General features: G+C 46.0%; 12 protein-coding genes across 12 annotated transcripts; 7 read left to right on the forward strand and 5 right to left on the reverse strand.

The window, feature by feature from the left end:
- Positions 1–502: 502 nt before the first annotated feature.
- On the forward strand, positions 503–2,299 carry AGABI2DRAFT_117544 (hypothetical protein; the record flags this gene model as incomplete). The annotated part of the gene is made up of 10 exons (XM_006460541.1): positions 503–718; positions 772–783; positions 837–1,008; positions 1,063–1,144; positions 1,197–1,335; positions 1,388–1,478; positions 1,529–1,785; positions 1,838–1,851; positions 1,904–1,986; positions 2,037–2,299. 10 exons carry the CDS (start codon positions 503–505, stop codon positions 2,297–2,299), a joined length of 1,329 nt encoding a protein of 442 aa, XP_006460604.1.
- A 700-nt stretch (positions 2,300–2,999) lies between these two features.
- On the forward strand, positions 3,000–5,034 carry AGABI2DRAFT_192261 (hypothetical protein). Its single transcript, XM_006460542.1, has 10 exons — positions 3,000–3,346; positions 3,398–3,409; positions 3,465–3,636; positions 3,689–3,770; positions 3,824–3,965; positions 4,016–4,106; positions 4,161–4,417; positions 4,476–4,489; positions 4,548–4,630; positions 4,680–5,034. Exons 1-10 carry the CDS (start codon positions 3,131–3,133, stop codon positions 4,976–4,978), a joined length of 1,368 nt encoding a protein of 455 aa, XP_006460605.1. The 5' UTR covers positions 3,000–3,130; the 3' UTR covers positions 4,979–5,034.
- Positions 5,035–5,799: 765 nt separating this feature from the next.
- AGABI2DRAFT_117546 (hypothetical protein) lies at positions 5,800–7,631 on the forward strand (the record flags this gene model as incomplete). The annotated part of the gene is made up of 10 exons (XM_006460543.1): positions 5,800–5,997; positions 6,052–6,063; positions 6,119–6,290; positions 6,343–6,424; positions 6,478–6,619; positions 6,672–6,762; positions 6,820–7,076; positions 7,129–7,142; positions 7,200–7,282; positions 7,333–7,631. The coding sequence occupies 10 exons, from the start codon at positions 5,800–5,802 to the stop codon at positions 7,629–7,631; spliced, it is 1,350 nt and encodes a 449-aa protein (XP_006460606.1).
- Positions 7,632–8,093: 462 nt separating this feature from the next.
- Positions 8,094–9,444, reverse strand: AGABI2DRAFT_220687 (hypothetical protein; the record flags this gene model as incomplete). Its single annotated transcript, XM_006460544.1, has 5 exons — positions 9,368–9,444; positions 9,171–9,314; positions 8,701–9,119; positions 8,300–8,650; positions 8,094–8,249 (listed from the first exon to the last, which is right to left on the reverse strand). Coding segments are annotated over exons 1-5 (1,143 nt in total), but the record flags the coding sequence as incomplete, so codon positions are not given.
- A 607-nt stretch (positions 9,445–10,051) lies between these two features.
- Positions 10,052–10,809, reverse strand: AGABI2DRAFT_192262 (hypothetical protein). Its single transcript, XM_006460545.1, has one exon. It carries the CDS (start codon positions 10,771–10,773, stop codon positions 10,126–10,128), a length of 648 nt encoding a protein of 215 aa, XP_006460608.1. The 5' UTR covers positions 10,774–10,809; the 3' UTR covers positions 10,052–10,125.
- Positions 10,810–11,142: 333 nt separating this feature from the next.
- Positions 11,143–12,965, reverse strand: AGABI2DRAFT_203712 (hypothetical protein; the record flags this gene model as incomplete). The annotated part of the gene is made up of 10 exons (XM_006460546.1): positions 11,143–11,405; positions 11,454–11,536; positions 11,594–11,607; positions 11,661–11,917; positions 11,966–12,056; positions 12,107–12,248; positions 12,305–12,386; positions 12,446–12,617; positions 12,670–12,681; positions 12,749–12,965. Coding segments are annotated over 10 exons (1,333 nt in total), but the record flags the coding sequence as incomplete, so codon positions are not given.
- Positions 12,966–14,926: 1,961 nt separating this feature from the next.
- On the forward strand, positions 14,927–16,710 carry AGABI2DRAFT_192263 (hypothetical protein). Its single transcript, XM_006460547.1, has 11 exons — positions 14,927–15,252; positions 15,306–15,378; positions 15,437–15,522; positions 15,578–15,759; positions 15,815–15,827; positions 15,891–15,935; positions 15,988–16,042; positions 16,093–16,153; positions 16,252–16,354; positions 16,405–16,470; positions 16,520–16,710. Exons 1-11 carry the CDS (start codon positions 14,968–14,970, stop codon positions 16,601–16,603), a joined length of 1,053 nt encoding a protein of 350 aa, XP_006460610.1. The 5' UTR covers positions 14,927–14,967; the 3' UTR covers positions 16,604–16,710.
- An 865-nt stretch (positions 16,711–17,575) lies between these two features.
- AGABI2DRAFT_203715 (hypothetical protein) lies at positions 17,576–18,786 on the forward strand (the record flags this gene model as incomplete). The annotated part of the gene is made up of 4 exons (XM_006460548.1): positions 17,576–17,660; positions 17,720–18,138; positions 18,188–18,538; positions 18,589–18,786. The coding sequence occupies 4 exons, from the start codon at positions 17,576–17,578 to the stop codon at positions 18,784–18,786; spliced, it is 1,053 nt and encodes a 350-aa protein (XP_006460611.1).
- Positions 18,787–20,401: 1,615 nt separating this feature from the next.
- AGABI2DRAFT_117551 (hypothetical protein) lies at positions 20,402–22,033 on the forward strand (the record flags this gene model as incomplete). Its single annotated transcript, XM_006460549.1, has 11 exons — positions 20,402–20,686; positions 20,740–20,812; positions 20,867–20,952; positions 21,008–21,189; positions 21,245–21,257; positions 21,321–21,365; positions 21,418–21,472; positions 21,523–21,583; positions 21,682–21,784; positions 21,835–21,900; positions 21,950–22,033. 11 exons carry the CDS (start codon positions 20,402–20,404, stop codon positions 22,031–22,033), a joined length of 1,053 nt encoding a protein of 350 aa, XP_006460612.1.
- AGABI2DRAFT_220696 (hypothetical protein) lies at positions 22,006–23,261 on the reverse strand. The gene is made up of 4 exons (XM_006460550.1): positions 23,096–23,261; positions 22,752–23,043; positions 22,546–22,699; positions 22,006–22,492 (listed from the first exon to the last, which is right to left on the reverse strand). The coding sequence occupies exons 1-4, from the start codon at positions 23,244–23,246 to the stop codon at positions 22,181–22,183; spliced, it is 909 nt and encodes a 302-aa protein (XP_006460613.1). The 5' UTR covers positions 23,247–23,261; the 3' UTR covers positions 22,006–22,180.
- A 265-nt stretch (positions 23,262–23,526) lies between these two features.
- On the forward strand, positions 23,527–25,182 carry AGABI2DRAFT_117553 (hypothetical protein; the record flags this gene model as incomplete). The annotated part of the gene is made up of 2 exons (XM_006460551.1): positions 23,527–23,793; positions 23,860–25,182. The coding sequence occupies 2 exons, from the start codon at positions 23,527–23,529 to the stop codon at positions 25,180–25,182; spliced, it is 1,590 nt and encodes a 529-aa protein (XP_006460614.1).
- Positions 25,183–25,756: 574 nt separating this feature from the next.
- Positions 25,757–27,504, reverse strand: AGABI2DRAFT_178110 (hypothetical protein). The gene is made up of 11 exons (XM_006460552.1): positions 27,169–27,504; positions 27,042–27,114; positions 26,897–26,982; positions 26,661–26,842; positions 26,593–26,605; positions 26,485–26,529; positions 26,376–26,430; positions 26,262–26,325; positions 26,034–26,136; positions 25,919–25,984; positions 25,757–25,859 (listed from the first exon to the last, which is right to left on the reverse strand). Exons 1-11 carry the CDS (start codon positions 27,451–27,453, stop codon positions 25,776–25,778), a joined length of 1,056 nt encoding a protein of 351 aa, XP_006460615.1. The 5' UTR covers positions 27,454–27,504; the 3' UTR covers positions 25,757–25,775.
- Positions 27,505–27,922: the final 418 nt, after the last annotated feature.

A 27,922-nucleotide genomic window follows, 5' to 3' on the forward strand; every position in this document is an offset into this window, starting at 1 on the left:
GTCCCATGTGAGGCGTGGTTACTTGCTTGACGAAACCTATAATCGACTATTACTCACGTTCGGCTGTGGTAGACTCCAGCCGAATGGCTGCCAGCCGCTTTCATGAGCTGTACTCGTTGATGAACGCCAAGAGCGTATGGAAGTTGGTATTACGTCTTTATTACTGTAATTCTGGACCACCACGGGGCTCTCAGTCGAAGAATACACCCTTTCAGAATTCCATTACGAGCCTTTCCTTTCGCCAACTAGTAGCGAATGTCATATACAATGACTGACATGCCCCGCCATTCCGAGGAAGAATTCGGTAGATTCTTTGTCCTTAGTACACTTCCATATGTTCGCCGCCTCACCTTTTGTTATCTTAGATCCCCACATCCCCACTTCAGTGTTACAAGCGACCTTTATCCATTTAGGGATCAGAGGCGAACAATGGGTATATATACCGCACTGAGGAACTTGAAGGTCCTAGGTTCAATCTTCTCCCTTACCTTAATACCCAAGGATGGATTCCACTACCAGCAGAATCGACGAACTTAGAGGCCTCATGGTCCTCATAGGAAACGCTGTCGATATTCTTGAACATGACATCTCTCAGCCCAAGGTTGCTTCAAAGGAACAACCAAGTGATGCTGATCTCCGGTCCTCTGTCTGTACCGTGGAAGCTGCCTGCGCCCAACTATGTTCCCTCGTTGCTCGACCCGGTGACGTCCTCGCCAACGTAAGTTCCATTTTGTACTCTGGTACGAAGACAGCTGATGTCGTTTTCTTTAGAAATTCCTGGCAGTGAGTTCCATTTTTACGTACAATCTAAAAATGAGCTGACACTCCACGTGCAGTTTTATGAGCCTGCTTGCCTTCAAGTGATCTTGTCCAATAAAATTCCTGATATTCTTCAGGAATATCCTTCTGGCGCCCATATTTCGGAACTGGAAAAGCGCACGGGTATTAGCCAAGGAAAACTTTGTCGCATCCTTCGCTTTCTTGCCGCAAAACATGTCTTTCAAGAAGGTTAGTGTCTAAGTTACGCGTAATTAATTTTTCTCACCTCTCCTTTACCACAAGTCGGGGCCAATACATTTGCCAACAATCACTTAAGCAGGGAGCTAGTGTCCAGCAATCCATTGTCAAGCCTTGGCTTGTGTATGTACGTACGCATGAATAATGAGGTGACGCTTCTTCTGATAGCCGTGTCGTAGAACGAATGAAATGTTCAAAGCGGGATCGAGTCTCGGCGACGTACTTAATGACCCTGAACGGCGCGCTTCCACATCACCTTTAGATACCGCCTTCTCAAAGTACTTTGGCATGAAAACGCTTTTCGATTACTATGCCGTGGTAGGACGTTTCACCTTTATTTCCGAGTTGCACACACTGAAATCCTGTATAGTCGTCCTCTGAACAAAACAAACTCGCATTCCACTTTGATAAGGGAATGATAGGATGGGGCAGCGTCATGGAAATAGACTCTCTGATTCCTGGTAGGCTTTCTATGAAATCGACGACTTCATCACTGCAGTTATCACCATAGGTATCCCGTGGAATACGCTCCCTAAAGGCACCTCCGTTTGCGATGTCGGGGGTGGTGTTGGCAACATCTGTATTAACCTCGCCAAGCACTATCCAACGTGGAAGTTTGTCCTACAAGATCTCCCCAAGCCAATGGATAATGCGGAGAAAAAGATATGGCCTGAGCGTTGTCCAGAAGCAATAGCTGAAAACAGGATTGAATTCATTCCTCTCGATTTTCTCAAAGGGTCGCCAAAGGAGGGCTGTGATATCTACTATGTGAGACACTTGAATGATTTTGAATTGATCGCCTTACTTATTATAATTCCAGCTGAAAAATATTTTGTACGTGCTTTTCAGTGTGATCACTGGCTGGAGACGTTACATCTTTCATTAGACACAGCTGGTCAGACGAAGATTGCATCAAAATTATAGGGAATGTGACAAGGGCAATGGGACCTTCGAGTCGCCTTTTCGTTCGTAAGTAGCACAGTTATAATATTTGACGCCGAAACTGAGAAATTGGATAGATGAGTTTGTTGTTCGTCCCGGGTATAGGATTCCTAAGGAAGAGGCAAGATTTGTCCAGGCACCTGAACCTCTACTACCTAATTTTGGGGAAGGCCGTATCCGACAATACTCCATGGATATCAATATGATGGCGCTTTTTAACAGCGCAGAGAGGACATTGGATGATTTCATCCAACTCGGACAATCGGCAGGATTGAAATTTGTGAAGCTTTGGGAGACGGGGGAGCTTGGAATCGTGGAATTTGTACAACAGCATCACTAAGGATTGATACACAAGCAATCTGTATAACAAATAGTCATATAGGATATTCCGAAACGGTACGAGTTCGAATGTGGGCCATTTGCGTACAATGCGTGTATAAACCACATTTGACTATCTGCTTTAAACCCTCTCCTTTTTTTTGCTAGTCAGCGCCTTTGAATGGCTCTTGTCCGGTCCCGAAGGTGAGCGATGAAATCGATGAACCACCGCCTGTAAATGTGAAAAAGCAGAGCTGAGAGGGGGGCTCGTGCGAAGGGATGAAGCGAGATGACGACTGGGCAAGTCAGGGGCAAGTCTGGTGACTGCCACTCGGGAAATGCCGGTGACCGTATATACTATACGAGGTCATTGATCCGAAACTCCTGTCTGCCTGGGATTTGGATGTGCTCCTAGACCGTGCCCCTCTCGTACAAGCTCGTACAAGCTGCTTCCCCGCAGCATGTATACCCATCATTCAGTCTAAGAACAACCCATTGCGTTGAATCTGTTCCACCCAACTCCATCCAACTCCTTTGCGGCTAAGCCCAACGCTAACTTTGCACTAAATTGACGCTAGCTGTACGCTATGTCAACGCGGGTGGGTTCGGCTCAACGCCCTGCCATGTGTACGTTGATCATTGATATCCACTAGTATGTCAGCTGCCGTGTCTCCTCCTTTCCAATTTAGCTTAATTCTGATAATTATACACTAAGTGAACTGAAAAAGGGAGATTGCAAACAAGCTGTCGTGATACAATCGTTATGAGGCTAGTAGCAACTTGAAAGGGTATATATAGTTCCAACGTTCCATGGCTGGTCGTGTCTTCATTCCACATTCCATTCCCTTTGGATATGAATAGCGTTGCCAGCATGACGGGCGAACTCAGGAGCCTCTTATCTCTCATAGTAGATTCCGCTGGCGTTGCAGAACGCTGCCTCTCTGGTCGTGAAGGCTTACCCGACGGACAACCAATGGATCCCGAACTCCGCTCCTCTATCTATGTCATTGAGGCCGCGTGCGCTCAACTTTGTTCACTTGTTGCAAGACCTAGCGACAGCCTCGTCAATGTGAGCATCAGCGTTCTTTCGTCTGATCACATTTAATATCTTTTTCTCTAGAAATTTTTGGCGGTCAGCATTACCATTTTCATGTGCCACCAGACAGCTTAACGCACCTATTTGATAGTTCTACGAGCCTGCTTGCATTCAGGTAGCGCTGACAAACAAGATTCCCGATATTATTCAGGAGTCTCGCTCTGGCGTCCACATTTCAGAATTGGAAAGGCGTACTGGCGTCGATGCAGGAAAGCTTGGTCGAATTCTTCGCTTACTCGCCGCAAAACACGTCTTCCAAGAAGGTAATAACTTCCGATGATGTGGCGACTAGCTTGTTTACCTTACTCTTATCAGTCAGTGCCGACACATTTGCCAACAATCGTTTGAGCAGTCACCTGGTCTCCAGCAACCCATTGTCTAGCTTCGGCTTACATGTGTGAGCTCGTTCGTCAGGGATTATGAGACTCTGCTAAGGTAGTCCTGATGTAGCACAGATGAATGTTTCAAGGCCGCATCAAGCCTCAGTGACATCCTCAACGATCCCGCACTGACTTCATCCATCTCGCCTATGGATGCTGCTTTCCCCAAGTATTTCGATGTCAAAGGGAATCTATTTGATTACTACGCTGGGGTGAGATTCGTTTTCCCCGGATGACGATCATGATCTTACATCTCGCCCAGCAATCCACTGAACAAATAAAGCGGGCATCTCATTTCGGTCCTGGAATGGTTGGGTGGGGGGATGCTATTGAGGCGAATGCTGTGATTCATGGTAAGTATCTCACCATTTCCGATTGGCTCCCATTACAACCATTGTCAATCATAGATTTTCCATGGGGTCAGCTTCCTAGAGACACCGTCGTTTGTGATGTCGGTGGCGGAGTCGGAAACATCTCGATTCAGCTCGCCAAGTCCTATCCGTCATTGCATCTTATCCTCCAAGATCTTCCTCATCAACTCAAAGTTGCCGAGGAGAAAACATGGCCTGAACTTTGTCCTAAAGCGATATCTGAACGAAGGATTGACTTCGTCCCTCTCGATTTTCTTCAAGAATCTCCGAAGCAAAATTGTGATATCTATTATGTGGGTTTTTTAAGCAATTCTGAGCCAGAATACTATTCTCATAGTAAGCTCGAATCAGTTGAAAAATATTTTGTCTGTGATTCCTCAGTGTGGCACTCCGTAAACTTCACTCATGGTAATTCTGGATTAGGCACGATTGGAGCGACGTGGATTGTATCACAATCTTGAAGAATGTTAAAGGCGCCATGAGTTCATCAAGCCGTATCTTCATTCGTGAGTAATATAGTCTGCTACACACATCATTGAATTAACGAGGAAGAAGATGAATTCGTCGTTCGACCAGGATATAGAATTCCTGAGGGGGAAGCTAAATTTCGGCAGGCACCTGAGCCTTTGCTACCCAACTATGGGGAGGCTCGCATTCGTCAATACACCATGGATATCAACATGATGACCCTTTTAAATAGTAAAGAGCGAACGCTGGAAGATTTTATAGCGCTCGGAGAATCTGCGGGTCTGCAGTTTGTGAAGCTGTGGGAGACAGGGGAGATGGGACTCGTTGAATTCGTGCAACAACCGCGTCAGGGAGGCGGGAGAATCGAAACATATGCCAAGTTTTAATAGATCATCCAGCGCGTTTATAAATCAAGTTTAGGCGGATCAACCGAGTTCCACTGACGATCGTTGGCGCCCCTCCGCCAATCCTTCTGACTCTAAATAACTTCTACTGCTGTAAGCCGGGGTTGGTAAGCGGAAGAGCCTGTTACCTCATACTCCATTCTATCTTTTTAGTATCCTCCGCCATGATTCACTGACCTTCACTGGGTCAGCGGTTGAATAGCATAGTATTATTACGATCTCCCACTAAGGATGGTGGCATCTAATTTTACCACACATGCATCGCAAGTTGAAACGATCGTCATCAACCACGTCAGCCGGCCCTATATCCTAATGAACAGGATACCGGCGGAGAAGTAGAACAGGGGACGTGGAGCTCGAAGGGAGTAATGAGGAAGCGGACGAGAAGTGGTATGAAGTGACAGGTTGACGTGGACAAGAAGGATAGCACTTCAAGGAGACTCGGATATGGAGATTCGAGTGACTGTCACGGTAGTGATCGGTCACTTGCCTGTTGGGTGGCTGTGTCCAACACTCACTGGATCATCCTTATAGTGTCTAAAGCGTAACATGGCTTACCATGATCAGGCTAATAACTAATTCCAGTCTTCCGACATCGGTGTGCAAACCTAGACCCTCTCGTACATGATGCTTCCTCGCACATACCGTTCTGTCCAAGAACCCACCACGTTCAAGAATCAGTTCCAACTTCCATCCAACTTCACTTAACTCTATGAGGCTGGTTAGAGGGTATATATATCCGACATTCCAAGGCGGGTCGTGTATTCGTTCCATTCCATTTGGAGATGGATAGCGTTGCCAGCATGACGAGCGAACTCAAAGACCTCTTATCTCTCATAGTAAGCTCCGCTGGCGTTGCAGAACGCTGCATCTCTCATCGTGGAGGCTTACCCGACGGACAACCAATGGATCCTGAACTCCGCTCCTCTATCTACATCATTGAGGCTGCGTGCGCTCAACTCTGTTTGCTTGTTGCCAGACCTAGTGACAGTCTTGTCAATGTGAGCATCAGTCATTTCTTTCCGTCTGATGTCATTTGATATCTCTTCCTCTAGAAATTTTATTCGGTTAGCATTACCAATCTCAAGTGCCACCAGAAAGTCAAACTGACGTACTCAATAGTTCTACGAGCCTGCTTGCATTCAAGTAGCGTTGACAAACAAAATTCCCGATATTCTTCAAGAATCTCGCTCTGGTGTCCACGTCTCAGAGCTGGAAAAGCGTACGGGAGTCGATGCAGGAAAGCTTGGCCGAGTGCTTCGTCTACTCGCCGCTAAACACGTCTTCCAAGAAGGTAATAGCTTCCGATAGTGTCACAACTAGCTTGCTCACCTTACTCTTATCAGTCAGTGCCGACACATTTACCAACAATCGTTTGAGCAGTCACTTGGTCTCCAGCAACCCATTGTCTAGTTTCGGCTTACATGTGTGAGTGCATTCGTCAGGGATCATGAGACTCAGCTAAGGTAGTCCTGATGTAGGACAGATGAATGTTTCAAAGCCGCATCAAGCTTCAGTGATATCCTCAACGATCCCGCACTGACTGCATCCATATCACCGGCCGATACCGCTTTCTCCAAACATTTCGATGTCAATGGAAATCTATTTGATTACTATGCTGGGGTGAGAATCCTTTTCCTTGATAATCATAATCATGATCCTACATCCCGTCCAGTCATCTACCGAACAATTAAAGCGGGCATCTCGTTTCGGCCTTGGAATGATTGGGTGGGGCGATGCTATCGAAGCGAATGCTGTGATTCATGGTAAGTACCTCACCATTTTTAACTATCTCCTCTCATTACACCCAATGTCATTCACAGATTTTCCGTGGGGTCAACTCCCTAAAGGCACCTCCGTGTGCGATGTCGGTGGCGGAGTTGGAAACATCTCAATTCAACTCGCCAAGTCCTATCCGTCGCTGCATCTTGTCCTCCAGGATCTTCCTCATCAATTAAAATTTGCCGAGGAGGAAACATGGCCTGAACTTTGTCCTGAAGCGATATCTGAACATAGGATTGAATTCATCCCTCTTGATTTTTTTCAAGAATCTCCGAAGCGAAGCTGTGATATCTATTATGTGAGTTTACAAGTAATTCGAACCACAATTGCCTTTCTCATTGTAACACCAGTTGAAGAATATCTTGTATGTAATTTCTCGCGTGGCATCCCGTTAACTCCACGTATGATATCCTTGGATTAGGCACGATTGGAATGACGTGTATTGTATCACGGTCTTGAAGAATGTCAAAGGTGCCATGAGTTCATCGAGTCGTATCTTCATTCGTGAGTAATATAGTATTCTAGACCCACCATTCAACTAACGAGGAAAAAAGATGAATTCATTGTTCGACCAGGACATAGAATTCCTGAGGGGGAAGCTAAATTTCGGCAGGCACCTGAGCCTTTGCTACCCAACTATGGGGAGGCTCGCATTCGCCAATACACCATGGACATCAACATGATTACACTTCTAAATAGTAAAGAGCGAACGCTGGAAGATTTTATAGCGCTCGGAGAATCTGCGGGACTGCAGTTTGTGAAACTGTGGGAGACGGGGGAGATGGGCCTGGTCGAATTTGTGCAACAACCACATCAAGGAGACGGGAGAATCGAAAAATATGCCAAGTTATGAAAGTTGTGCCTAAATGCTGTCGTTGAACATGTCGACCCAATGAGTCGACGTCTTCCCACCTAATATCCCTCAACTATGTGTGTACTATCAGATTCAAATATAAACGATGAGCAGGTAAATGTTATCACCGACGTCAATCCTGAGTTCTGTATATCCAACCCTATGAGAATTTGCGCGTGGCGCGAGGTACAAAGACCAGGGGTGGCTTCTTACTGTACGGCACTTCACTTCAAATCTCACGTCATTACTTCTCGAGTGTACTGTACTCCCTCCCAAAAAAATCATCAATATTACTATTATTCATGATCAGGACATGTTCAAATGTTTCGCTTCCAGGAGGCTAGCTCAATTCCTTTTCTTCCCAACATCCTTCTTTTCCCCTTGCTCTACAAATGACGAAAACTACAAATTCGGAATACGTTACTTTTGACATTCATCGCCTCCGTCCTTCTCTGTATCCTCGTTCAATCTCTGCCAGCCCAGCCTGTCCTTGCATAATAGCGCCACCCAAGTCAATGCAAGCAAGACCGGAACTTCGACAAGAGGCCCGACCGTAGCCGCGAGTGCTTGCTGGGAGTCAACGCCGTATACAGCAATAGCAACCGCAATGGCGAGTTCCTGGAATAAAACCATGAGCTATAGACAAACATACAAGGAGTTAAACTCACAAAGTTATTGCTAGCTGCCGTGAAAGCTTGAGACACGGCGATCTCATAATCGAATGCCTCAGAACCTTTTTTACGTTCTTTTTGGTTCAAATAATACATCAATGCGAACGCGGATGACCACATGACAATGAAATAGAGCACCAGCGGGACGAACACACGAAACACTGGGCCTATGTGATGGAGCATCTCGTGACCTTGATACGCAAAAAGGACGATGATTGTGTAGAGAAGGCCCAAAAGTGCAACTGGAGAGAAATATGGGACGAAAGTCTCCACTAGGAATCGTTTTCCGGCAATGAGCCAGATCGAATATCGAGTAACGACCCCAGCGACCAAGGGAATACCAAGATACTATTACGAGAGGTAAGATCAATGGAAATACGAAGGAGAATTATGCGCACTATGAGAACGGAAATTGCGACGTCCCCGTAGGAGATTTTAATGCCTCCGTCCTGACGCCCAATGACGTTGATAAACCATACGGCATACGGGGAATACAAGGCGATTTGCAGGACAGCGTTGAAGACCACGAGGATGGCACAGTACTCGACATGGCCTTTAGCAATGGTATTCCAGATCATGACCATAGCGATGCATCGTGCAATGCCAACCATGATGACGCCAGTGCGATATGTGGGAAGGTCTGGTAAGGTAGCCCAAGCCAATCCAAGCATGACAAATGGACCGACAATCCAATTCAGTGCGACGGAAATGCCGATCTGCACCCATATTTTCGAGGAGGAAAAGAGGGCGGGGAGCTTCTCGTATTGAACCTTCGTAAGTACGGGCCACATCATGACGACCAGCCCAATAACGATAGCTTTAGGTTAAGTTAGGCGCTTGGCGGCAATGAAGAAAGCAAAGTACTTACGGACGGAAACACCGTTGAAATGGGCGACATTCAAAGCTTGTCTAACTTGAGGCGTGAACTCGCTTAGAATTGTGCCAAGGATCATAGCCAGTAGGATGAGAGGTGACAACAAGCGGTCGAGCCAGCTTAATTGCTGCCATACGCCTGTGGGTCCGTGTTATAGGTCAGCTCATTGCTTTGAGCCTTTGGGCACACACCTTTGATTGATGAAGTTCGTGGAGAAGCCATGCGAGAACACGCGATACCTTGTAGTTCCTTGTCGTTTGACATTGGGGAGGAGAAGGATAGAAGCGATGGCTTGTCTGAATCTTTATATTACTCTTCACTTTGACTTTGATTTTGATTTTTGATTTTTGATTTTGGTTTTCGGCATCCGGCATGTGCATGTGACTTTCAGTTTAGTAACCCATGAGTCATGACGCAATCAGCTCATGATTAGATTTTGACTGGGCTCTCGATCTCAGCGTTCAGAACGTTCAACGCTCGAACTGATGCTGAATCCGAAAACACTACCCACGTTTTTATGCTTTGGGGGACCTTATATCGTTTATTGTATCCTAAAACGCCAGGACAACACTCAGCTCGAGCAGCCATCTCGTATATTTGACAAAGTAATGCGCGAGTTCGGAATCACTGAGTCTGTTGAAGGCTAAGGCTTGTAGAACTTCCCGATGGACTAACTGAGAGTGAAGGAGTAACGAAGAATGGTACTAGTGCAAGTAAAAAGGCTGTGTACCTGATTCCTCGCAAGAACCATGGGTAATTGACGTGGCATTTTGTACGCTCGAGACCTCGAGTTGCATAGCTTGCATGAGCCAAAATTTTAGAGGCGACGCAAACCTACATGTAAAATCGGTATTCCAATCCACACGTCGTCGACAGTAGTGAATGATCTTATTCGTTATAAGTACCCATCCCGGCCTTCAGTGAATTATTCAAAGGTCCATAATCTCCATTAAAATACATCCCCGAGAACAGCTTTGACACGATTAATCGTTCCAACATCTCTATCACCATCTTTCTCTCTCGCCTCTAGAACCGAACTCACAAGATTCATCAATGACGGTGGAAGATCCTGCATATCGCCAACAGGTCTCCTCAACTCCGTCTTTACTCCATCATGCCCCTGTACACTGGTTTCCTTGTATCCAGGACGATTCCCCGATCCATCCTCTGGATCGACAGGAACCAATATCCGATCTATGGGCCGGCTAGTCATAGGTTGTGCTACGACCCAAGTGTTTCTGAAGTTGTTGGCATCCGGTAAATCTTTCAAACTTCCCGCTAATGCGAGAAGATTCGAAAAGTCATCGTCTCGAACAGTGAGGACTTTTCCCGCCGCATCGACCGCGATCTTAGCTGGGGTGCTGAAAAGAGCGAGAGTAAACCCCTCTGGCTCGACTGGGGAATTGCGCAGCACTGCGAGTTTGAGAGTAGAGCGAGTTGGGGTGAAGTTGTCTGGATAAGGAGTTGCACGCGAGTGCCATCCAGTCAAGGATGAAGGAATCGACATATTATAGAAGGAGAGGGTTAGCGGGAGGATGTTGAAGAAGAAAAGGGGAGCTGCTAGTAGAAAAGCACAGGAAAGTACTTTTAAGAGCATTGATAACTCTGGCTGTGGTGCCGTGGTAGAGTCATATGGCCCCCAGATCACAGCTCTACGTTCTTCGATGATCTGACCATGTGTTCTTGGCTTCGATTTGACGCGGCGCTGAGATCCCGAAATTTCCCACGCGTCGACTCTTAGCCGAAGTGCCAGTTCTCTTAAGGCAGCCTCCTAAGAGACCACCGTGGCAGTTGTGTACATACGTGATAAAAGTACCAACACAGTTTTATGCGGGGCAAAAGCCTGATTGGGTGGGAATCAAAGTGAGAATTTTTTTTTCGAAAGTTATTTAACATATCACCGAGTGAGAGCGGAATTCGAACTGTTGAAAACCGAGCCGACGCCTTACAGCCAGATAATCCATCCTTAATGCGGTTGTTGCACAAATTCAACGAGTCCCGTTTCCCCCGTCTCCCACAGCTTCACAAACTGCAGGCCCGCAGATTCCCCGAGCCCTATGAAATCTTCCAGCGTTCGCTCCTTACCATTTAAAACTGACATCGTGTTGATGTCCATGGTGTATTGACGGATGAGAGCCTCCCCATAGTTGGCTAGCAAAGGTTCAGGCGCCTGCCTAAATCTAGCTTTCTCCTCAGGAATTCTGTATCCTGGTCGGACAACAAATTCATCTTTTTCTCATCAAGTAAATGGTGGGTGTAGCATACTATATTACTCACGTATGAGGATACGACTCGATGAACTCATGGCACTTTTAACATTCTTCAGGATTGTGACGCAATCCACGTCATTCCAATCGTGCCTAATCCAGGGATATTATGCGTGAAGTTTACGGGACGCCACGCGAGAAAACACATACAAGATATTCTTCAACTGGGCTCACAATGAGAAAGGCAGTTATGGCTCGAATTACTTGAAAAACTCACATAATAGATATCACAGCTTCGCTTCGGAGATTCTTGAAAAAAATCAAGAGGGATGAATTCAATCCTATGTTCAGATATCGCTTTAGGACAAAGCTCAGGCCATGTTTTCTCCTCTGCAATTTTGAGTTGACGAGGACGATCTTGAAGGACAAGTCGGAGCGACGGATAGGATTTGGCGAGCTGAATGGAGATGTTTCCGACTCCGCCACCGACATCGCACACGATGGTGCCTTGAAGGAGTCGATCCCATGGAAAATCTAAAACCAGTGATCGACATTGGTTGTCGGAAATGGTGAGATGCTTACCATGAATCACAGCGTTGGCTTCGATAGCATCGCCCCACCCAATCATTCCAGGACCGAAACGAGTTGCCCGCTTTACTTGTTCAGTGGATGACTGGGCGAGATGTAAGGATCATGGTTTTTAACAGGGAAAAGGATTCTCACCCCAGCATAGTAATCAAATAAGTTTCCATTGACATCAAAATGTTTGGCGAAAGCGGCATCCGTAGGTGAGATGGATGCAGTCAGTGCGGGATCGTTTAGGATGTCACTGAGGCTTGAGGCGGCTTTGAAACATTCATCTGTCCTACATCAAGACTACCTTAGCCAGTGAGTGTCATAATCCCTGGCGAATGCACTCACATATGTAAGCCGAAACTGGACAATGGGTTGCTGGAGACCAGGTGGCTGCTCAAACGATTGTTGGCAAATGTGTCGGCGCTGACTGATGGGAGATGAGAGTAAGGTGAGCAAGCTAGTTGTGGCACCAGCGGAAGCTATTACCTTCTTGGAAGACATGTTTGGCAGCGAGTAAACGAAGGACTCGACCAAGCTTTCCTGCATCGACTACGGTGCGCCTTTCCAATTCGGAGATGTGGACGCCAGAAGGAGACTCTTGAAGAATATCGGGAATTTTGTTCGCTAGCGCTACCTGAATGCAAGCAGGTTCGTAGAACTACAAATACGTCATTTATATTTCTGTGGCACATGACAATGGTAATGCTGACCGCCAAAAATTTCTAGAGGAAGAGTTATCAACTGTCAATAGACGCAATATCAAAATGGAAAGAAACAACTGATGCTCACATTGACGAGGCTGCCACTAGGTCTGGCAATAAGCGAGCAGAGTTGAGCGCACGCTGCCTCAATGACGTAGATAGAGGAGCGAAGTTCGGGATCCATCGGTTGTCCGTCGGGCAAGCCTTCGCGATGAGAGACGCAGCGTTCTGCAACGCCAGCAGAATTCACTATGAGAGATAAGAGGTCTCTGAGTTCGCCCGTTATTTTGGTAGCGCTATTCATCTCCGAATGGGATGCAATGAAGACACGACCCGCCTTGGAATATCAGCGCTATATACCCCCAAAAGCTGGTACTAGCCTCATAGAGTTAAATGACGTTGGATGGAACTGATTTTTGAACGCGATGGGTTCTTAGACTGACTGCTGGTTATACATGTTGCGAGGAAGCATCATGTACGAGATGGAAGCGGTCTAGGCTAGCACGCCGATGTCGGAAAACTGTAATGAGCCTGATCGTGGTGGGTAGGCGGTCGTCGAATAACGTTTGGGTGTCGCGCGTGGTTGCTGTAAGCACACAAGCCAAGGAGCAGTAGATTCTCACAAACGGTAAGAATCCCATATTATCCGGCAGTTGGCATACAGTAGCCTGCTAGTAGCTGTTAGCTATCTAGCCCTTTATGGTGAAATAGTAAAGCGTTACGACTTCAGTAACGTAGAGAAAGTGAAAAAGAAGAAAGAAAGTCATTGTTGTTGTCAATGGGACAAAGAGACGTTGACCTAACCTCCTAGAAGCAAGTTAGGATGAGCGCTGGCGCTTAACTGTAAACACGTCCGGTTATATGGTAAGAAATTACTTCTGGTCTTCGTACCTGGGCTGGTACTACGCGCAAATTCACATAGGGATGGGTACGTCATTCCATGTCACGGCTACACTAACTCGCACGTGACTAGGTGACCGCGCGCTTGACGTTACACGTCTCTGCGATCCAGGATTCCAGGATTCCAGGTATGGCGTGAGTGCTCAAATTCAAAGTTCGCCTAAATTTCTCTTACACAGCGAAACGGCCAGCGAATACCACAGGCTCCCAATAAATTACCCAACTTTTCTCCAAATCTGTCGCTGGCTGGCACTTTTTCTCGGTCATCGCGAATGAGGTCGAGGAATTCCTGTATCACTTGGGCGTCAGTACTTCAGTTTCTACGCGCGCGAAATCTATTCAATGTCCGTCCGATGCACTCCTTCCTTCACTATGATTTCCAATGGTTATTCTTTCGCAAACTATAACTTACGATTCTCAATTCCTTACAGCTGTCCCGGTAACAGCCGACGAAGGAAAGGTATTCCATCACTTTTTTTGACTGTCCGACGCCCCGCTAATGACCATTCTTCTCTTCTCTTTCTCGGTAACGACAGACGTTCCACTTCATACAATTTTCTGTACATCGACACCGCCTTACGTCTCCACTGTCACGAAAAAGACCCCAACACAAGACCCTCTCTGTTCCGTCCTTTCCCCGGTACATGCTTCGCCATTCTTCTCAAGAAATTTTATGATCAGTATTATTATGTCGGGCGTGCCCTTGAGCTTCAAAAACTCAAACACCACGGACTGTTTATAATCTGAATTCGCCCGCAAGTAGAATTCTTGCGTAAACATCATTTATCGTTCACGCTACGTTTCGCAATCAACCATCGATTAAGTACTGCTGGCGGCCTTCTCACATGATATTAGAGGGATCACAATAACGATCTTCAACCCTCAGTGGCATTGACGGCATTGGGAACGTGGACGGGAGCTATTCAAATTTGCGAGAGATATTTTGTTAATCGTTTTTCTTCATTTGTCGTTCAGAACTCTGAAGGGTATGATGTTGATCGTTTGATAACCATCCCTTGCTCTTACCGCCACCGTTTCTGCGAATTTCCACATGGAACACGGACTTCCGTCACCCCAAACTTGGCATAAAGGCCTCATTCCATTTAATATCCTGAAAGCTGGCATGTTGATCGCTTCCTAGGCATCATCATCTAGCTAATCCTGTCTGTCCTGCCTACTTTTTCAATGTGAATCTCGACATGGAAAAGGGTCTCAGCTGCTCGCAGGAATTAATGGTGCCGTGACACATTGCTCTAGTACTAATTCGACTTTCAAGAACCAAAAGTGGAGGGGAGATAGTCCTTCTTGCTTGGCAAAACGGCAGGATAAAAGGTAATACTGCCAGCAAAGCAATCATCTACCAACGCGTTTGCTTACGTTCTTATTTTCTCACATCAGACATCTTCCATGGCCGCCGACGCTCCTCCGACTTCATCTAGCTCGGTCGAGTGGGAGATTATTGCCGGGGGGGATCAGATGAAGCAAATAGAAGACATGACGAGGTTTTTAGAGGAACATGGCACAGTCGAGAACTTTCTTCAGGCCTGCAAGAAGATCGGTCAAGCGGCTGCCGCCATCGAGGGCGACCTTAGGACCGTCAAGGATAGCTTCACTGTCCTTGACACCAAATATAACTACTATTTCCCTGACATCAGAAAGGTATATGTTCCGCGATGGGATGGGTTTATGGCTGTGAGCAATGTCTTGTTCATGAATCACCCTGAAATAACTTCCACGTGTGCTAGCGTTGGAGTGGACCAACGGGAATGCTGTTGTCTTCAAAAAACCTGGCGATTGAAACTACGAATGCATTAGTTGGTCAGTTACTCTCTTGTGAAACTCACTTTTTATCTCTAAACGACACTAAAATGTATAGACTACGGTAGAGTTCTTGCGCTCATCGCAGATATCAAAACACAGAGCGAATTAGCAGGCGCCCAAAGTGCCCTGAGGACCTACGTTGTAACTATGACAATGTCATCGAATGTCCATAGTTTGACGACGACTGTCTGTATAGGCAAAAAATCCAGTAGATATCGCAACCAAAGTCGCAGACGGGTTCAAAAACCTTAGGATCGACCTTCAAGATTTTTCCGATGATTTTGCAAAATACGTCGGAGTTTTCAGTCCCTCGACCGACGCAATAGGCTATGTGGCTTCTATCAAATACATCACGGATTGTCAAGAGACAATTATTGAGTGCGTTATATTATGGCTCGCTTTGTCGGAGTGTTTCTGAGTCCCTTTTTTACAGTCTCAATGAAAAGGTACATTGGTTGACACGGCCTTGCGAAAACTTCTTCATTCAAAGCTTTTGCCTCCTTGATTAGATCCAAAATTCTGCTATGGCATTAGGTTGCTTCCCTGTCTTTGGAGTATGTATGGTTTATCATGTCCCAAATGTATCGGATTCCGACCTACCCTCAGATCCTATCCGATATCCCAGCTGATTCCATCAGTCGTTATGTTGTGCAACGCAACGGTGAGTTGGGCTCTACGAGGTTCAGGGAGCTTTTATGGAACCTTCAATAGAGGCACAGGCCACCCTCGGCCAAGCCAAATGGGGGCTCCCCTGGGCCGATGCCTTACTGAGGTCAGCATTTTCCTTTTTTCCCTTTGACGCTTTTCAGCCTTTCTTTCAAATCGCGAAAGCTGAAAGGCTACTAAGATTCAACTGACGTCTTTCGATAGCCGTCTCGCCTTGCAAGCTATGCAGAAAGAATTCCTGAAATTCGAACCTAACATCATCAATACCTGCGACGAGTTAAGCAGTTTTGCTAATATTTGGGCTTTTGTGAGTGCCTTTTCAGTGTTACTCATCAGTAATACAAACTTTTCGTCTAGGCTACTTTGCAAGCCATTGAGATGAATGTCGCACTTGATGAAGGAATGGAAGTGCTTACGCGCAAGGTAAGAGCAGGAGATTTGTTTCGATGGGTAGTACTGATCAATTGTATAGAAATTCCAATTAAAACTCGAATTACTTATAGTTCAGATCGAACCGCTTAGGAACGGCTTGAGACAATACGCCGCTCAAATCTAATGTGGAATGAAGTATAATAGTTACATACGGAATTGAACATATCTTCTTACGTCCATTGTATTCCATTAGGATTTACAAGGCGTGCCGAATCATTAACGACAATCTCCAGATAGTAGTAACATAAAATGCAAAAGGACTCGTACCTGCGGCCGTGCACTGACGTCAGCGGCCCCTCAAACCCAGGTTCTTGATGTTAAATTGTACAGCCTTTACGAAAAGTAAACGGGTGGGGGGAAGCCGAGGTGCTCAGTACTGAATTCCTTGCGTCGTTCAACGACCACTCGTGGAGGCGCGTTTTGTACCAAATACATCTAATGGAAGGAATTCAATCATTTGACAAATGCATCCAGTTGATCAGGGAAGGCATAACACGATTGACGCGCGTGTTTACAAGACCGTTAGGATTTTGTGAGTTCGGTTCTGTCTTGGCGAGTTCACGCATTTTCCTGTCAAATGTACGAGATGTCTGCTGGAGCTGAGAATTGTCCTGGCTCTTTAGGATATAATGAACGATATAAGGGCCCCCAAAAGAACGAAACGTGAGCAGTGCTTTCAGACTCAGCATCATTTCGAGTGTTGAACGTTGAACGTTCTGAACGTTGAGATCGAGAACCTAGTCACAATCTAATCATGATCATGAGCTGATTGTCACGTATGGATTACCAACTCAAGGTCACGTGCAAATGCCGGACGCCGAAAACCAAAATCAAAATCAAAAATCAAAATCAAAATCAAAGTGAAGAGTAATAAAAGATTCAGAGAACGATCGCTTCTATCCTTCTCATCCCCAATGTCAAACGACAAAGAATTACAAGGCATCGCGTGTTCTCGCATGGGTTCTCCACGAAATTCATCAATCAAAGGTGTGTGCGTAAAGGCTTAATGATAAATACCTCAACTCACGAACCTTCAGGTGTATGGCAGCAATTAAGCTGGCTCGACCGATTGCTGTCACCCCTCATCCTACTGGCTATGATACTTGGTACAATTCTAAGCGAGTTCACACCTCAAGTTAGACAAGCTTTGAACGTCGCCCATTTCAACGGTGTTTCCGTCCGTAAGTACTTTGCTTTCTTCATTGCCGCCGAGTACCTAACCTATTTTTTAATCCTATAGCTATCGTTATTGGACTGGTCGTAATGATGTGGCCCGTACTTACGAAAGTTCAATACGAGAAACTCCCCGCCCTCTTTTCCTCCTCGAAAATATGGGTACAAATCGGCATTTCCGTCGCACTGAATTGGATCGTCGGTCCATTTGTGATGCTTGGGTTGGCTTGGGCTACGTTACCAGACCTTCCCACATATCGCACTGGCGTCATCATGGTTGGCATTGCCCGATGTATCGCTATGGTCATGATCTGGAATACCATTGCTAAAGGCCATGTCGAGTACTGTGCCATCCTCGTGGTCTTCAACGCTGTTTTGCAAATCGCCTTGTATTCCCCGTATGCCGTATGGTTTATCAACGTCATTGGGCGTCAGGACGGAGGCATTACAATCTCCTACGGGGACGTCGCAATTTCCGTTCTCATAGTGCGCATCCTCCTCCTTCGTATTTCCCTTAATCTTACGTTCATAATAGTATCTTGGTATTCCCTTGGTCGCTGGGGTCGTTACTCGATATTCGATCTGGCTCATCGCCGGAAAACGATTCCTAGTGGAGACTTTCGTCCCATATTTCTCTCCAGTTGCACTGTTGGGCCTTCTCTACACAATCATCGTCCTTTTTGCGTATCAAGGTCACGAGATGCTCCATCACATAGGCCCAGTGTTTCGTGTGTTCGTCCCGCTGGTGCTCTATTTCATTGTCATGTGGTCATCCGCGTTCGCATTGATGTATTATTTGAACCAAAAAGAACGCAAAAAAGGTTCCGAGGCCTTCGACTATGAGATCGCCGTATCTCAAGCTTTTACGGCAGCGAGCAATAATTTCGTGAGTTCAACTCCTTGTAGGTTTATCTTTGGCTCACTGTTTTATTCGAGGAACTCGCCATTGCGGTTGCTATTGCTGTATACGGCGTTGACTCCCAGCAAGCACTCGCGGCTACGGTCGGGCCTCTTGTCGAAGTTCCGGTCTTGCTGGCATTGACTTGGGTGGCACTATTATGTAAAGACAGGCTGGGCTGGCAGAGATTGAACGAGGATACGGAGAAGGAAGGAGGCGATGAATATCAGAAATAACGCCGTCGGAATCTGTAGAAGTTCGACATTTGTAGAGGAAGGGGAAAAGAAGAATGCAAATCATTGATGTTGGGATAAATATTAGTTGAGCTAGCCTCCTGGACATGAGGTAAAATGTGCGCTGACCTGTTGAATACGTCCCGAATAATAGTAACAAGTCGATGATAGTATGGGAGGGAGCACAGTACACTCGAGAAGTAAGGATGTGATGTATGGAGCGGAATACCGTATAATAAGAAGCCGCTCATAAACTTGCGCTCGCGCACCTTCTCATAGAGATGGACATGCGGCTTGAATTTCGAAGTCATTTGCCTCGTGAGTCGTATGTCATGTGGTTGTGAATATATCACATGACTGCGCTTGCCCTCACAGCTGATTTCACTGGCTTTCAGTACATCCCCTAACTTCCAAAGCCCGTCGCTGGCTGGTCTTTTTTCTCGGTCGTCGGTTTCTACGCGCGAAAAAATTTATTGCAGCCATAATGTCCGTTTGCTGCACTCTATCCTTTATTCTCATTCTCAATTGACCATCAGGACCGTTACATAGCTCAATTAAACATCGGTATTTCTCCGCAAACTATAACTTTGGTCCTCAATTCCTTACAGCTGTCCCGGTAACCCCCGACGAAGAAAAGGTATTCCATCACTTTCTTTGACTGTCCGACGCCTCGCTAACTCAGCACATTCTTCCCTCCTTTCCTTTGCGACAATAGACGTCCCACTTTATCCATTTTTCTGCGCTGACGCCGCCTCGCGTCCTCACTGTCACGCCGAAGGTCCCAACACGTCCCTCTCTATTCCATCGTGTCCCCGGTATAACACGTTGTGACCTCTGCTTCGCCATCCTTCTCGAGCATTCATATCGTCAGTATTATAGTGACGAACGTGCTCTTGAGGTTCGAAAACTCAAACACCATGGACTCGAAGTTATAATTATACTTAGCCCGAAAAGTTGAACTCTTGCGTAAACACCATCGATCCGTTTCTTTTCACATGAGATTACAGAAATCACAATAACGATTCTGATCCCTCATTTGCATCGACGGCATCGGGAGTGTGGATGATAACTACATATTCAAATCTTTGACACCCGAAATGCTAGCGTAAAGGTTCTATTCCTCATTCGAATTTAGGAGAGATATCTTACTGATCGTTTGCTTCATTCGTCATTCCGAAGTCTGAAGGGTATGATCTTCATGATCGATTGCTGTCTATTCCCTAGTTCTTACCGCCATCTTTTCTCCGAGTTTCCGCGTGGAACTCGGACTTCCGTCACCCCAAGCTTGGCATAAAGGCTTCATTCCATTTGAGGTCATGATCATGAAAGCTGGCATGTTGATCAATGATCGCTTCCTGGCCGTCATCTAATCAATACAATCCGTCCTGCCTATTTCTACTGTGAACTTCTGCCTGGAAAGGAGGCTCAACTGCTCGCTGGGATTAATACTGCCGTGACAGATTGCGCTAGTACCAATTCAACTTTTCGAAACCAAAAATGGAGACAACATAGTCCTAGCTTGGCAAAGCGGCAGGATAAAATGTGATGTTGCCAGCAAAGCAATCATCTACAAACCCTCTTACTTACGTTTCTTATCTTCCCGCATCAGACATCTTCCATGGCCGCCGACGCTCCTCCGACTTCATCTAGCTCGGTCGAGTGGGAGATTATTGCCGGGGGGGATCAGATGAAGCAACAAGAAGACTTGAAGAGGTTTTTAGAGGAACATGGCACAGTCGAGAACTTTCTTCAGGCCTGCAAGAAGATCGGTCAAGCGGCTGCCGCCATCGAGGGCGACCTTAGGACCGTCAAGGATAGCTTCACTGTCCTTGACACCAAATATAACTACTATTTCCCTGACATCAGAAAGGTATATGTTCCGCGATGGGATGGGTTTATGGCTGTGAGCAATGTCTTGTTCATGAATCACCCTGAAATAACTTCCACGTGTGCTAGCGTTGGAGTGGACCAACGGGAATGCTCTTGTCTTCGAAAAATCTGGCGATTGAAACTACGAATGCATTAGTTGGTCAGTTACTCTCTTGTGAAACTTACTAACTCTAAACGACACTAAACTGTATAGACTATGGTAGAGTTCTTGCGCTCATCGCAGATATCAAAACACAGAGCGAATTAGAAGGCGCACAAAGTGCCCTGAGGACCTACGTTGTAACTATGACAATGTCATCGAATGTCCATAGGTTGACGACTACTGTCTGTATAGGCAAAGAATCCAGTAGATATCGCAACCAAAGTCGCAGACGGGTTCAAAAACCTTAGGATCGACCTTCAAGATTTTTCCGATGATTTTGCAAAATACGTCGGAATTTTCAGTCCCGCGACCGACGCAATAGGCTTTGTGGCTTCTATCAAATACATCACGGATTGTCAAGAGACAATTATTGAGTGCGTTATACTATGGCTCGCTTCGTCGGAGTGTTTCTGAGTCCCTTTTTTACAGTCTCAATGAAAAGGTACATTGGTTGACACAGCCTTGCGAAAACTTCTTCATTCAAAGCTTTTGCCTCCTTGATTAGATCCAAAATTCTGCTATGGCATTAGGTTGCTTCCCTGTCTTTGGAGTATGTATGGTTTATCATGTCCCAAATGTATCGGATTCCGACCTACCCTCAGATCCTATCCGATATCCCAGCTGGTTCCATCAGTCGTTATGTTGTACAACGCAACGGTGAGTTGGGTTCTACGAGTTTCAGGGAGCTTTTATGGAACCTTCAATAGAGGCACAGGCCACCCTCGGCCAAGCCACACGGGGGCTCCCCTGGGTTGATGCCGTACTGAGGTCAGCATTTTCCTTTTTTCCCTTTGACGCTTTTCAGCCTTTCTTTTAAATCGCGAAAGCTGAAAGGCTACTAAGATTCAACTGACGTCTTTCGCTAGCCGTGCCGCCTTGCGAGCTATGCAGAAAGAATTCCTGAAATTCGAACCTAACATCATCAATACCTGCGACGAGTTAAGCAGTTTTGCTAATATTTGGGCTTTTGTGAGTGCCTTTTCAGTGATACTCATCAGTAATACAAACTTTTCATCTAGGCTACTTTGCAAGCCATTGAGATGAATGTCGCACTTGATGAAGGAATGGAAGTGCTTACGCGCAAGGTAAGAGCAGGAGATTTGTTTCGATGGGTAGTACTGATCAATTGCATAGAAATTCCAATTAAAACTCGAACTACTTATAGTTCAGATCGAACCGCTTAGGAACGGCTTGAGACAATACGCCGCTCAAATCTAATGTGGAATGAAGTGGAATAGTTACATACGGAATTGAACGTGTCTTTCTACGTGCACTGCATGCCATTAGGATTTACCATGCATTCGAAGATTTTGATACTACGAAACAATGGATACTATTAATACAGCTACCAGGATTGACCGGCACTCATGCTTTAGCAGGAGGCGAATCCGTCACACACGTCTCACTAAAGGCGCCAATCTTGTTTATCGTGGTGTTCGTATGGGTGTGCCACCCAGAGCACAAGTCTCGGCATGACTTGCATCCACTTGTATGCCCACTAACGTTTGCATTGAAGATCTTCGAAGGATCGCTTAGGGAGTGGACGCCGGTCGCTAAAGCGTGATAGATGACCTGTCCACATGTCTTCCAACAGACCCATGAGGACCATCCAGTAAACGGTAATGCATACGTAGTAATATCTGTCAAGGCTTGTGACCACTGTGCATGATAACGGAGCTGTGATTTATTGTCAAGAGGCGGCATGAAAAGTGAGTTGAAAGTTTTCATACCCAAGGCAGGCGAAGCGTTTCAGGAAGGAGAGGAATAATGTCCTCGAGTCTTTCACTGGTAACGACAAAGGGAGCACATTCATCGAAGATGTGCGGATAGTCATTGTGTGCTGCGTAGAGCAGAACGAGCTTTGGGTGACGATCACCAAATGACCTAGGGTATGATTCATGGATGACGAGCCTTTGGATCATGCACTAAAACGTACCTCATTCTTTCCGAGCACGTATTCATAGCGCTGAAAATTTTGTACTTCTCGGCAGCCTTGGCTACTTCTGCCAACAAATCGAATTTCTCATTCAATAGCTTTGGGTGTTTGCGAGCACCAATGAACTCGAAGAGCATCCTCAGGATGGTTGACGATTCTGGCAAGTCAATCATGCTGCGGGAGCTCTCGTCGTCGGGCAATAGAGCGCCCGTGTGGGCCTCGACATCTTTACGGTCAAGGGCGAAGTAATCTTGATCTGCACTTCTGAAAACAACCTTAGCGCGATCGGAGACTGAGGTTATTGAGTAGGATGAAAGTCAGAGGCATGTGTGTTCAGTACCCACCACCTGCGCATTTGACTGAGGAATGACTGGTATATGGCGGGGGGATCTCTGTAGTTGTCGGAGTAGAGAAGAACGAGTCTGGAATGGTGCTAGATTGGTAGCGAGCGTGAGGTGGAGCATTATCAGAGCTACTCGAAGGTTGGTTTCCCATGTTCAATGTGGTTCGAACCAATGAGGGTTACGTGAAGTCCATGCTGTTAAATAGTCGCACACCTGTTTGGTTCTGTGACGTGGGCACCTTCGACGATCACGACACGCGGTCAAGTTCACACTGGTAGAATCATCGTCAAATTATCTTCCCGAGTATCTACCAGCTACTTTGATTTAAAGCAGGAACAAATAAATGATAATTGTGTCCGAAAGAAACATAATACGAGCAAACAAAAACATATTTTCAGAGATAAACAAGAATCAAATCTCAGATCTCAATGATGCTTCCTACCCACGATGGCACTCGAACATTTCTCAATTTTGACATATGGACAGAAATAATCAGGAATTTTAGATGGGGCTGGTTAGATGATCAGTCTACCCGGAAATCAAAGCGAGCGACTCTCCGCACCATCTCCCTCCTTTCTCGTCAACTTGCTCCCCTTTCTCAATCAGAGTTATGGAGGACAGTCTCCGATGTAAAGGATGTCGCTAGGTTTATCGTCGAGGCAGAAGGGTCCAATGTGGTGAGTAACACGTCTGTCAAGGTAAGTCATTGAATTCTTCCAAGAATTATACCCAGACCATTGTACCAATGAAGATTTTCTTCTTAGTTCCTGCGCCAGCCACTTGACTCCAAATGTGAAGCGCAAGTGCTCAGGATATTATCATACACCCGAACTCTTATTTGCCTGGTTTCCACAGCCGAGGAAGACCTCGACTGGGAATTTGTCCTCATGGCGACAGGTCGTTCCCCTCTCTTTTGCAACTTGGAAACCATCATAGTTGACTTCCATGGCTCCAATTTGCATTCCGGTCGAAGCATCTTCCCGGTGATCGCTTCGTCGCCTATAAAGCGCGTAATTTACCATTCCTTGCCAGCAGAGAACGAAAACTCTGCACTCCTCCTCCACAGTAACTTACGGATGCATAATGCGCCGGTAACATCCGTGGTGGTCTACGGAGGATGCCATATCTCACCGGGCAGTGCCTCTCGTTTATCGTACACTTCCGCATCCGGTATTTCCCTCAATATCAATTCTCTCCACCTCCATCCTTCGGCACCGGGCAATGTCGCGTTATGGTATCTGGCGCTTTCGAGCTCCCCGAATCTCACTCATCTTCGATTAGTAATGAGGACCCTGATCAGTAGCGAAACGCTTCAAAATGTCCACCAGCTCGGAGACGAAACATTTCGATTCACAAAATTGCAACGGCTTGAGATCCATGCTTCAGGTCAGCATGATGATCTTCTCTCTTCCCTGGATTGCCCTTCCCTTGTCGCTATCTCCCTTCGCCTGAGATCCATTCATAGCCTGTCGACCATCTTAAAATCCATGGCTCAATTTAAGCGAATTGAACAGTTGTCTATTATAACCATGAGTGGGGACCATCTGGAGCTTCGATCAGAAGATCTTCTTCCAATCATCAATTCGCTCAAATCACTCAGGGATCTAGAACTTCGTGGCGTCAAGTCGCGACTAGCGGAGGGTGATCTTATAGAGATTCTTACAACAAGAACATCCATGCGCACGCTCATCGTCTCAGGCTCCGAGTCGACTCTCCTGCCACTTTCATTACTCTTTTCTATTGCCGAGCCTCTATCCCGCCAGTTGGAGTTACTCTGTCTCCCTTTTGACTTCTCAAAAATTTCGTCGCTCCAAACCCCTCCTGTTTGGCCCGAGATAACAACCACTCTCAAGCGATTCACCATCTGGGATGGAGCTCAGCTCCCTGATCTGATGATGAGAGAGCAACTCAAGTTGACAGAGCTTCTTCGCCGATTATTTCCCTATGCAAGAATTAATCCCCTCACTGATAACCCAAAGACAGTAGGAAGGAAGTTTGTAGAGGATTTGGAAGAGCTACGACGCTATATTTCCCATAGTGTTCCTCGCACGAATGCGTCCCGTTCAACATTGGGAGAAGGAAATTGACACGCCTTCAATTTTCTGTAACATGAATTTAATTCCGGCGGGCAAGCGAGCAGTTGAGTACCTTCTTCATGCTAACATAGCGATAGAACTAGGCAGGGGGGACGATATGGGAGGGTATTAGTTAGGTCATAGTTAGCAAAAGATCAGAATCATATAGCACTAGTGGAGTAGACATCGATCGGACAGCTACGATGTCTTCGGTCCGACTACTCCTTTATGATTCCTGACATTTAAATCTTCTTGTAAATGCGCGTGCCAATCGCGTCATGCTTTCCCTGATCAAATGGATGCACATGTCAAGTGATTGAATTCCCTCCATTTGACGTACTTAAGGGATACAAAAAGACGTGCCTCCACGATTTGTTGTTGAACGATGCTTGGAAAATCAGTACTGAGCACCACGGGTTCCTTCTCACATTTACACTTGTTAAAGGTTGTACACGGCAGGCACGAGTCCGTTTGTATTTTATGCTACCACTATCTGGCAATTGTTGTTAATCACGCAAAGTGATTCAGTATAAATCCTAATGACATACAATGTACGTAGGAAGACATGTTCAATTCCGCATGTAACTACTCCACTTCATTCCACATTAGATTTGAGCGGCGTATGCTCTCAAGCCATCCCTAAGCGGTTCGATCTGAACTATGAGTACTGCGAGTAATAATTGAAATTTCTATATGAATGATCAGTACAACCCAATAAAATACAACTAATGCGGTCTCCTGCTCTTACCTTGCGCGTAAGCACTTCCATTCCGTCATTAAGTGCAACATTTAACTCAATAGATTGCAAGGTGCCCTAGTTGAAACGTTTGTACTCGTGAAGAGTGTCACTGAAAAAGACTCACAAATGCCCAAATATAAGCAAAACTACTTAACTCATCACAGATATCATCGATATTAGGTTTGAACTTCTCGAATTCTTCCTGCATAGCTCGTAAGAGCATATTTCTAGCGAAAGGCGTCAGTCTAATGTTAAAACAACCTTGTAGCCTTTTGGCTTTCGCGCCTGCATCAAATTTGAAAAAGGCAGGAAAGCGACAAGAAGGGAAAAGGAAAAGGGACTAAATGCTGACCTTAAAATGTCATCGAAAAAGCCTGCGATGCCAGATTTGGCTTTGCCGAGGTTGGCCTGTGCCTCTAATGAAGAATCCATAAAGGTTCCCTGAACCTCATAGAGTTCAACTCACCGTTGCGTTGCACAACATAATGATTGATGGAACCAACTGGAATGTCGGGTAGGATCTGAGGGAAGATCTGGAATCAGAAAAAGAATGAGGCGTGATGATTTATGCGTACTCCAAAGACAGAGCTGCAACCTAACGCCATAGCATATTCTTGAATCTAATCCATCGGAGGCAAAGGTTTTAAATGAAGAGGAATTTTGTGAGGCCGTGGGCGATGTACCTTCACATTGAGACTGTGAGGGAAAAGGCTTAGAACTCCCCGACAAAGCAAGCCATAGTATAACGCACCCAGCAATTGTCTCTTGACATTGACTGATAGATTTGATAGAAACCGTCATGCTTGCTACGGCAGCTGCGGAACAGAAATTTCCCACGTATTTCGCAAAATCGTCGGAAAAATCTTGAAGGTCGATCCTGAGGTTTTTGAACCCGTCTGCGACTTTTGTTGCGATATCTACTGGATGGTTTGCCTGAAAAGAGAGCAGTCATCAAATACTGACTAAAACTGAACATGTCATAATTACGACGTAGGCCCTCAAGGCACTTTGTGCGCCTTCCAATTCACTTTGTGTTTTGATATCCGCGATGAGCGCAAGAACTCTACCATAGTCTATACAGTGCAAGCGTCATTAAGAGATGAAAGTGTGGTTTCAAAAGAGAACAGCTGACCAGTCAATGCATTTGCAGTTTCAATCGCCAAATTCTTTGAAGACCACAACATCCCCGATCCTCCATTCCACCGCTAGCACACATAAGAGTTATTCCAGGGTGTTAACTGAAGCAAGGCATTGCTCACAGCCATCAACCCTTGCCATCGCGGAACGTATACATTTCTAACATGAGGGAAAAAGTCACCATATTTTGCGGCAAGGTCAAGGAAGCCATTCAAGACGGTCCTGAAGTCACCCCCGATGGCGGCAGCCTTTTGGCCAACCTTCTTGCACTCCTCAATAAATTGCTCGGTTGTGTCAGACTTCTGTAGGAATTTGGTCATTTCTTCTTGTTGTTTGAACTGGTCCTCCACGGAAACAAAATCCCACTCGACCAAGCTAGATGAAGTCGGAGGAGCGTCGGCAGCCATGAATGATGTTTGATGCGGGAAAATGAGATCGTAAGTGAGAGCGTTGGTAGATGATTGATTTGCTGGCAATATTACCTTTTATCCTGCCCTTTTGTCAAGCAAGGACTATGACACCTCCATTTGTGGTTCTGGATGGTCGAATCGGTACTAGAGCAATGTGTCACGGCACCATTAATTCCAGCGAGCAGTTGAGACCCTTTTCCATGTCGAAATTCACAGCGAAAAAGTAGGCAGATGGACAGGATTAGCTAGATGATGATGCCTAGGAAGCGATTGGGAAGCGATCAACATGCTAGCCTTCAGGATTTCAATGGAATGAGGCTTTTATGCCAAGTTTGGGTGACGGAAGACCGTGTTCCATGCGGAAAAGATGGCGGTAAGAACTAGAAAACGGTTAGCAAGCGATCGACATCACATCCTTCAGACTTCTGCATGGTAAATCAAGCTTTACAGCGAAGTTTGAAGTGGC

Source organism: Agaricus bisporus (genome assembly GCF_000300575.1).
Source record: "Agaricus bisporus var. bisporus H97 unplaced genomic scaffold AGABI2scaffold_4, whole genome shotgun sequence".
NCBI lineage: Eukaryota > Fungi > Basidiomycota > Agaricomycetes > Agaricales > Agaricaceae > Agaricus > Agaricus bisporus.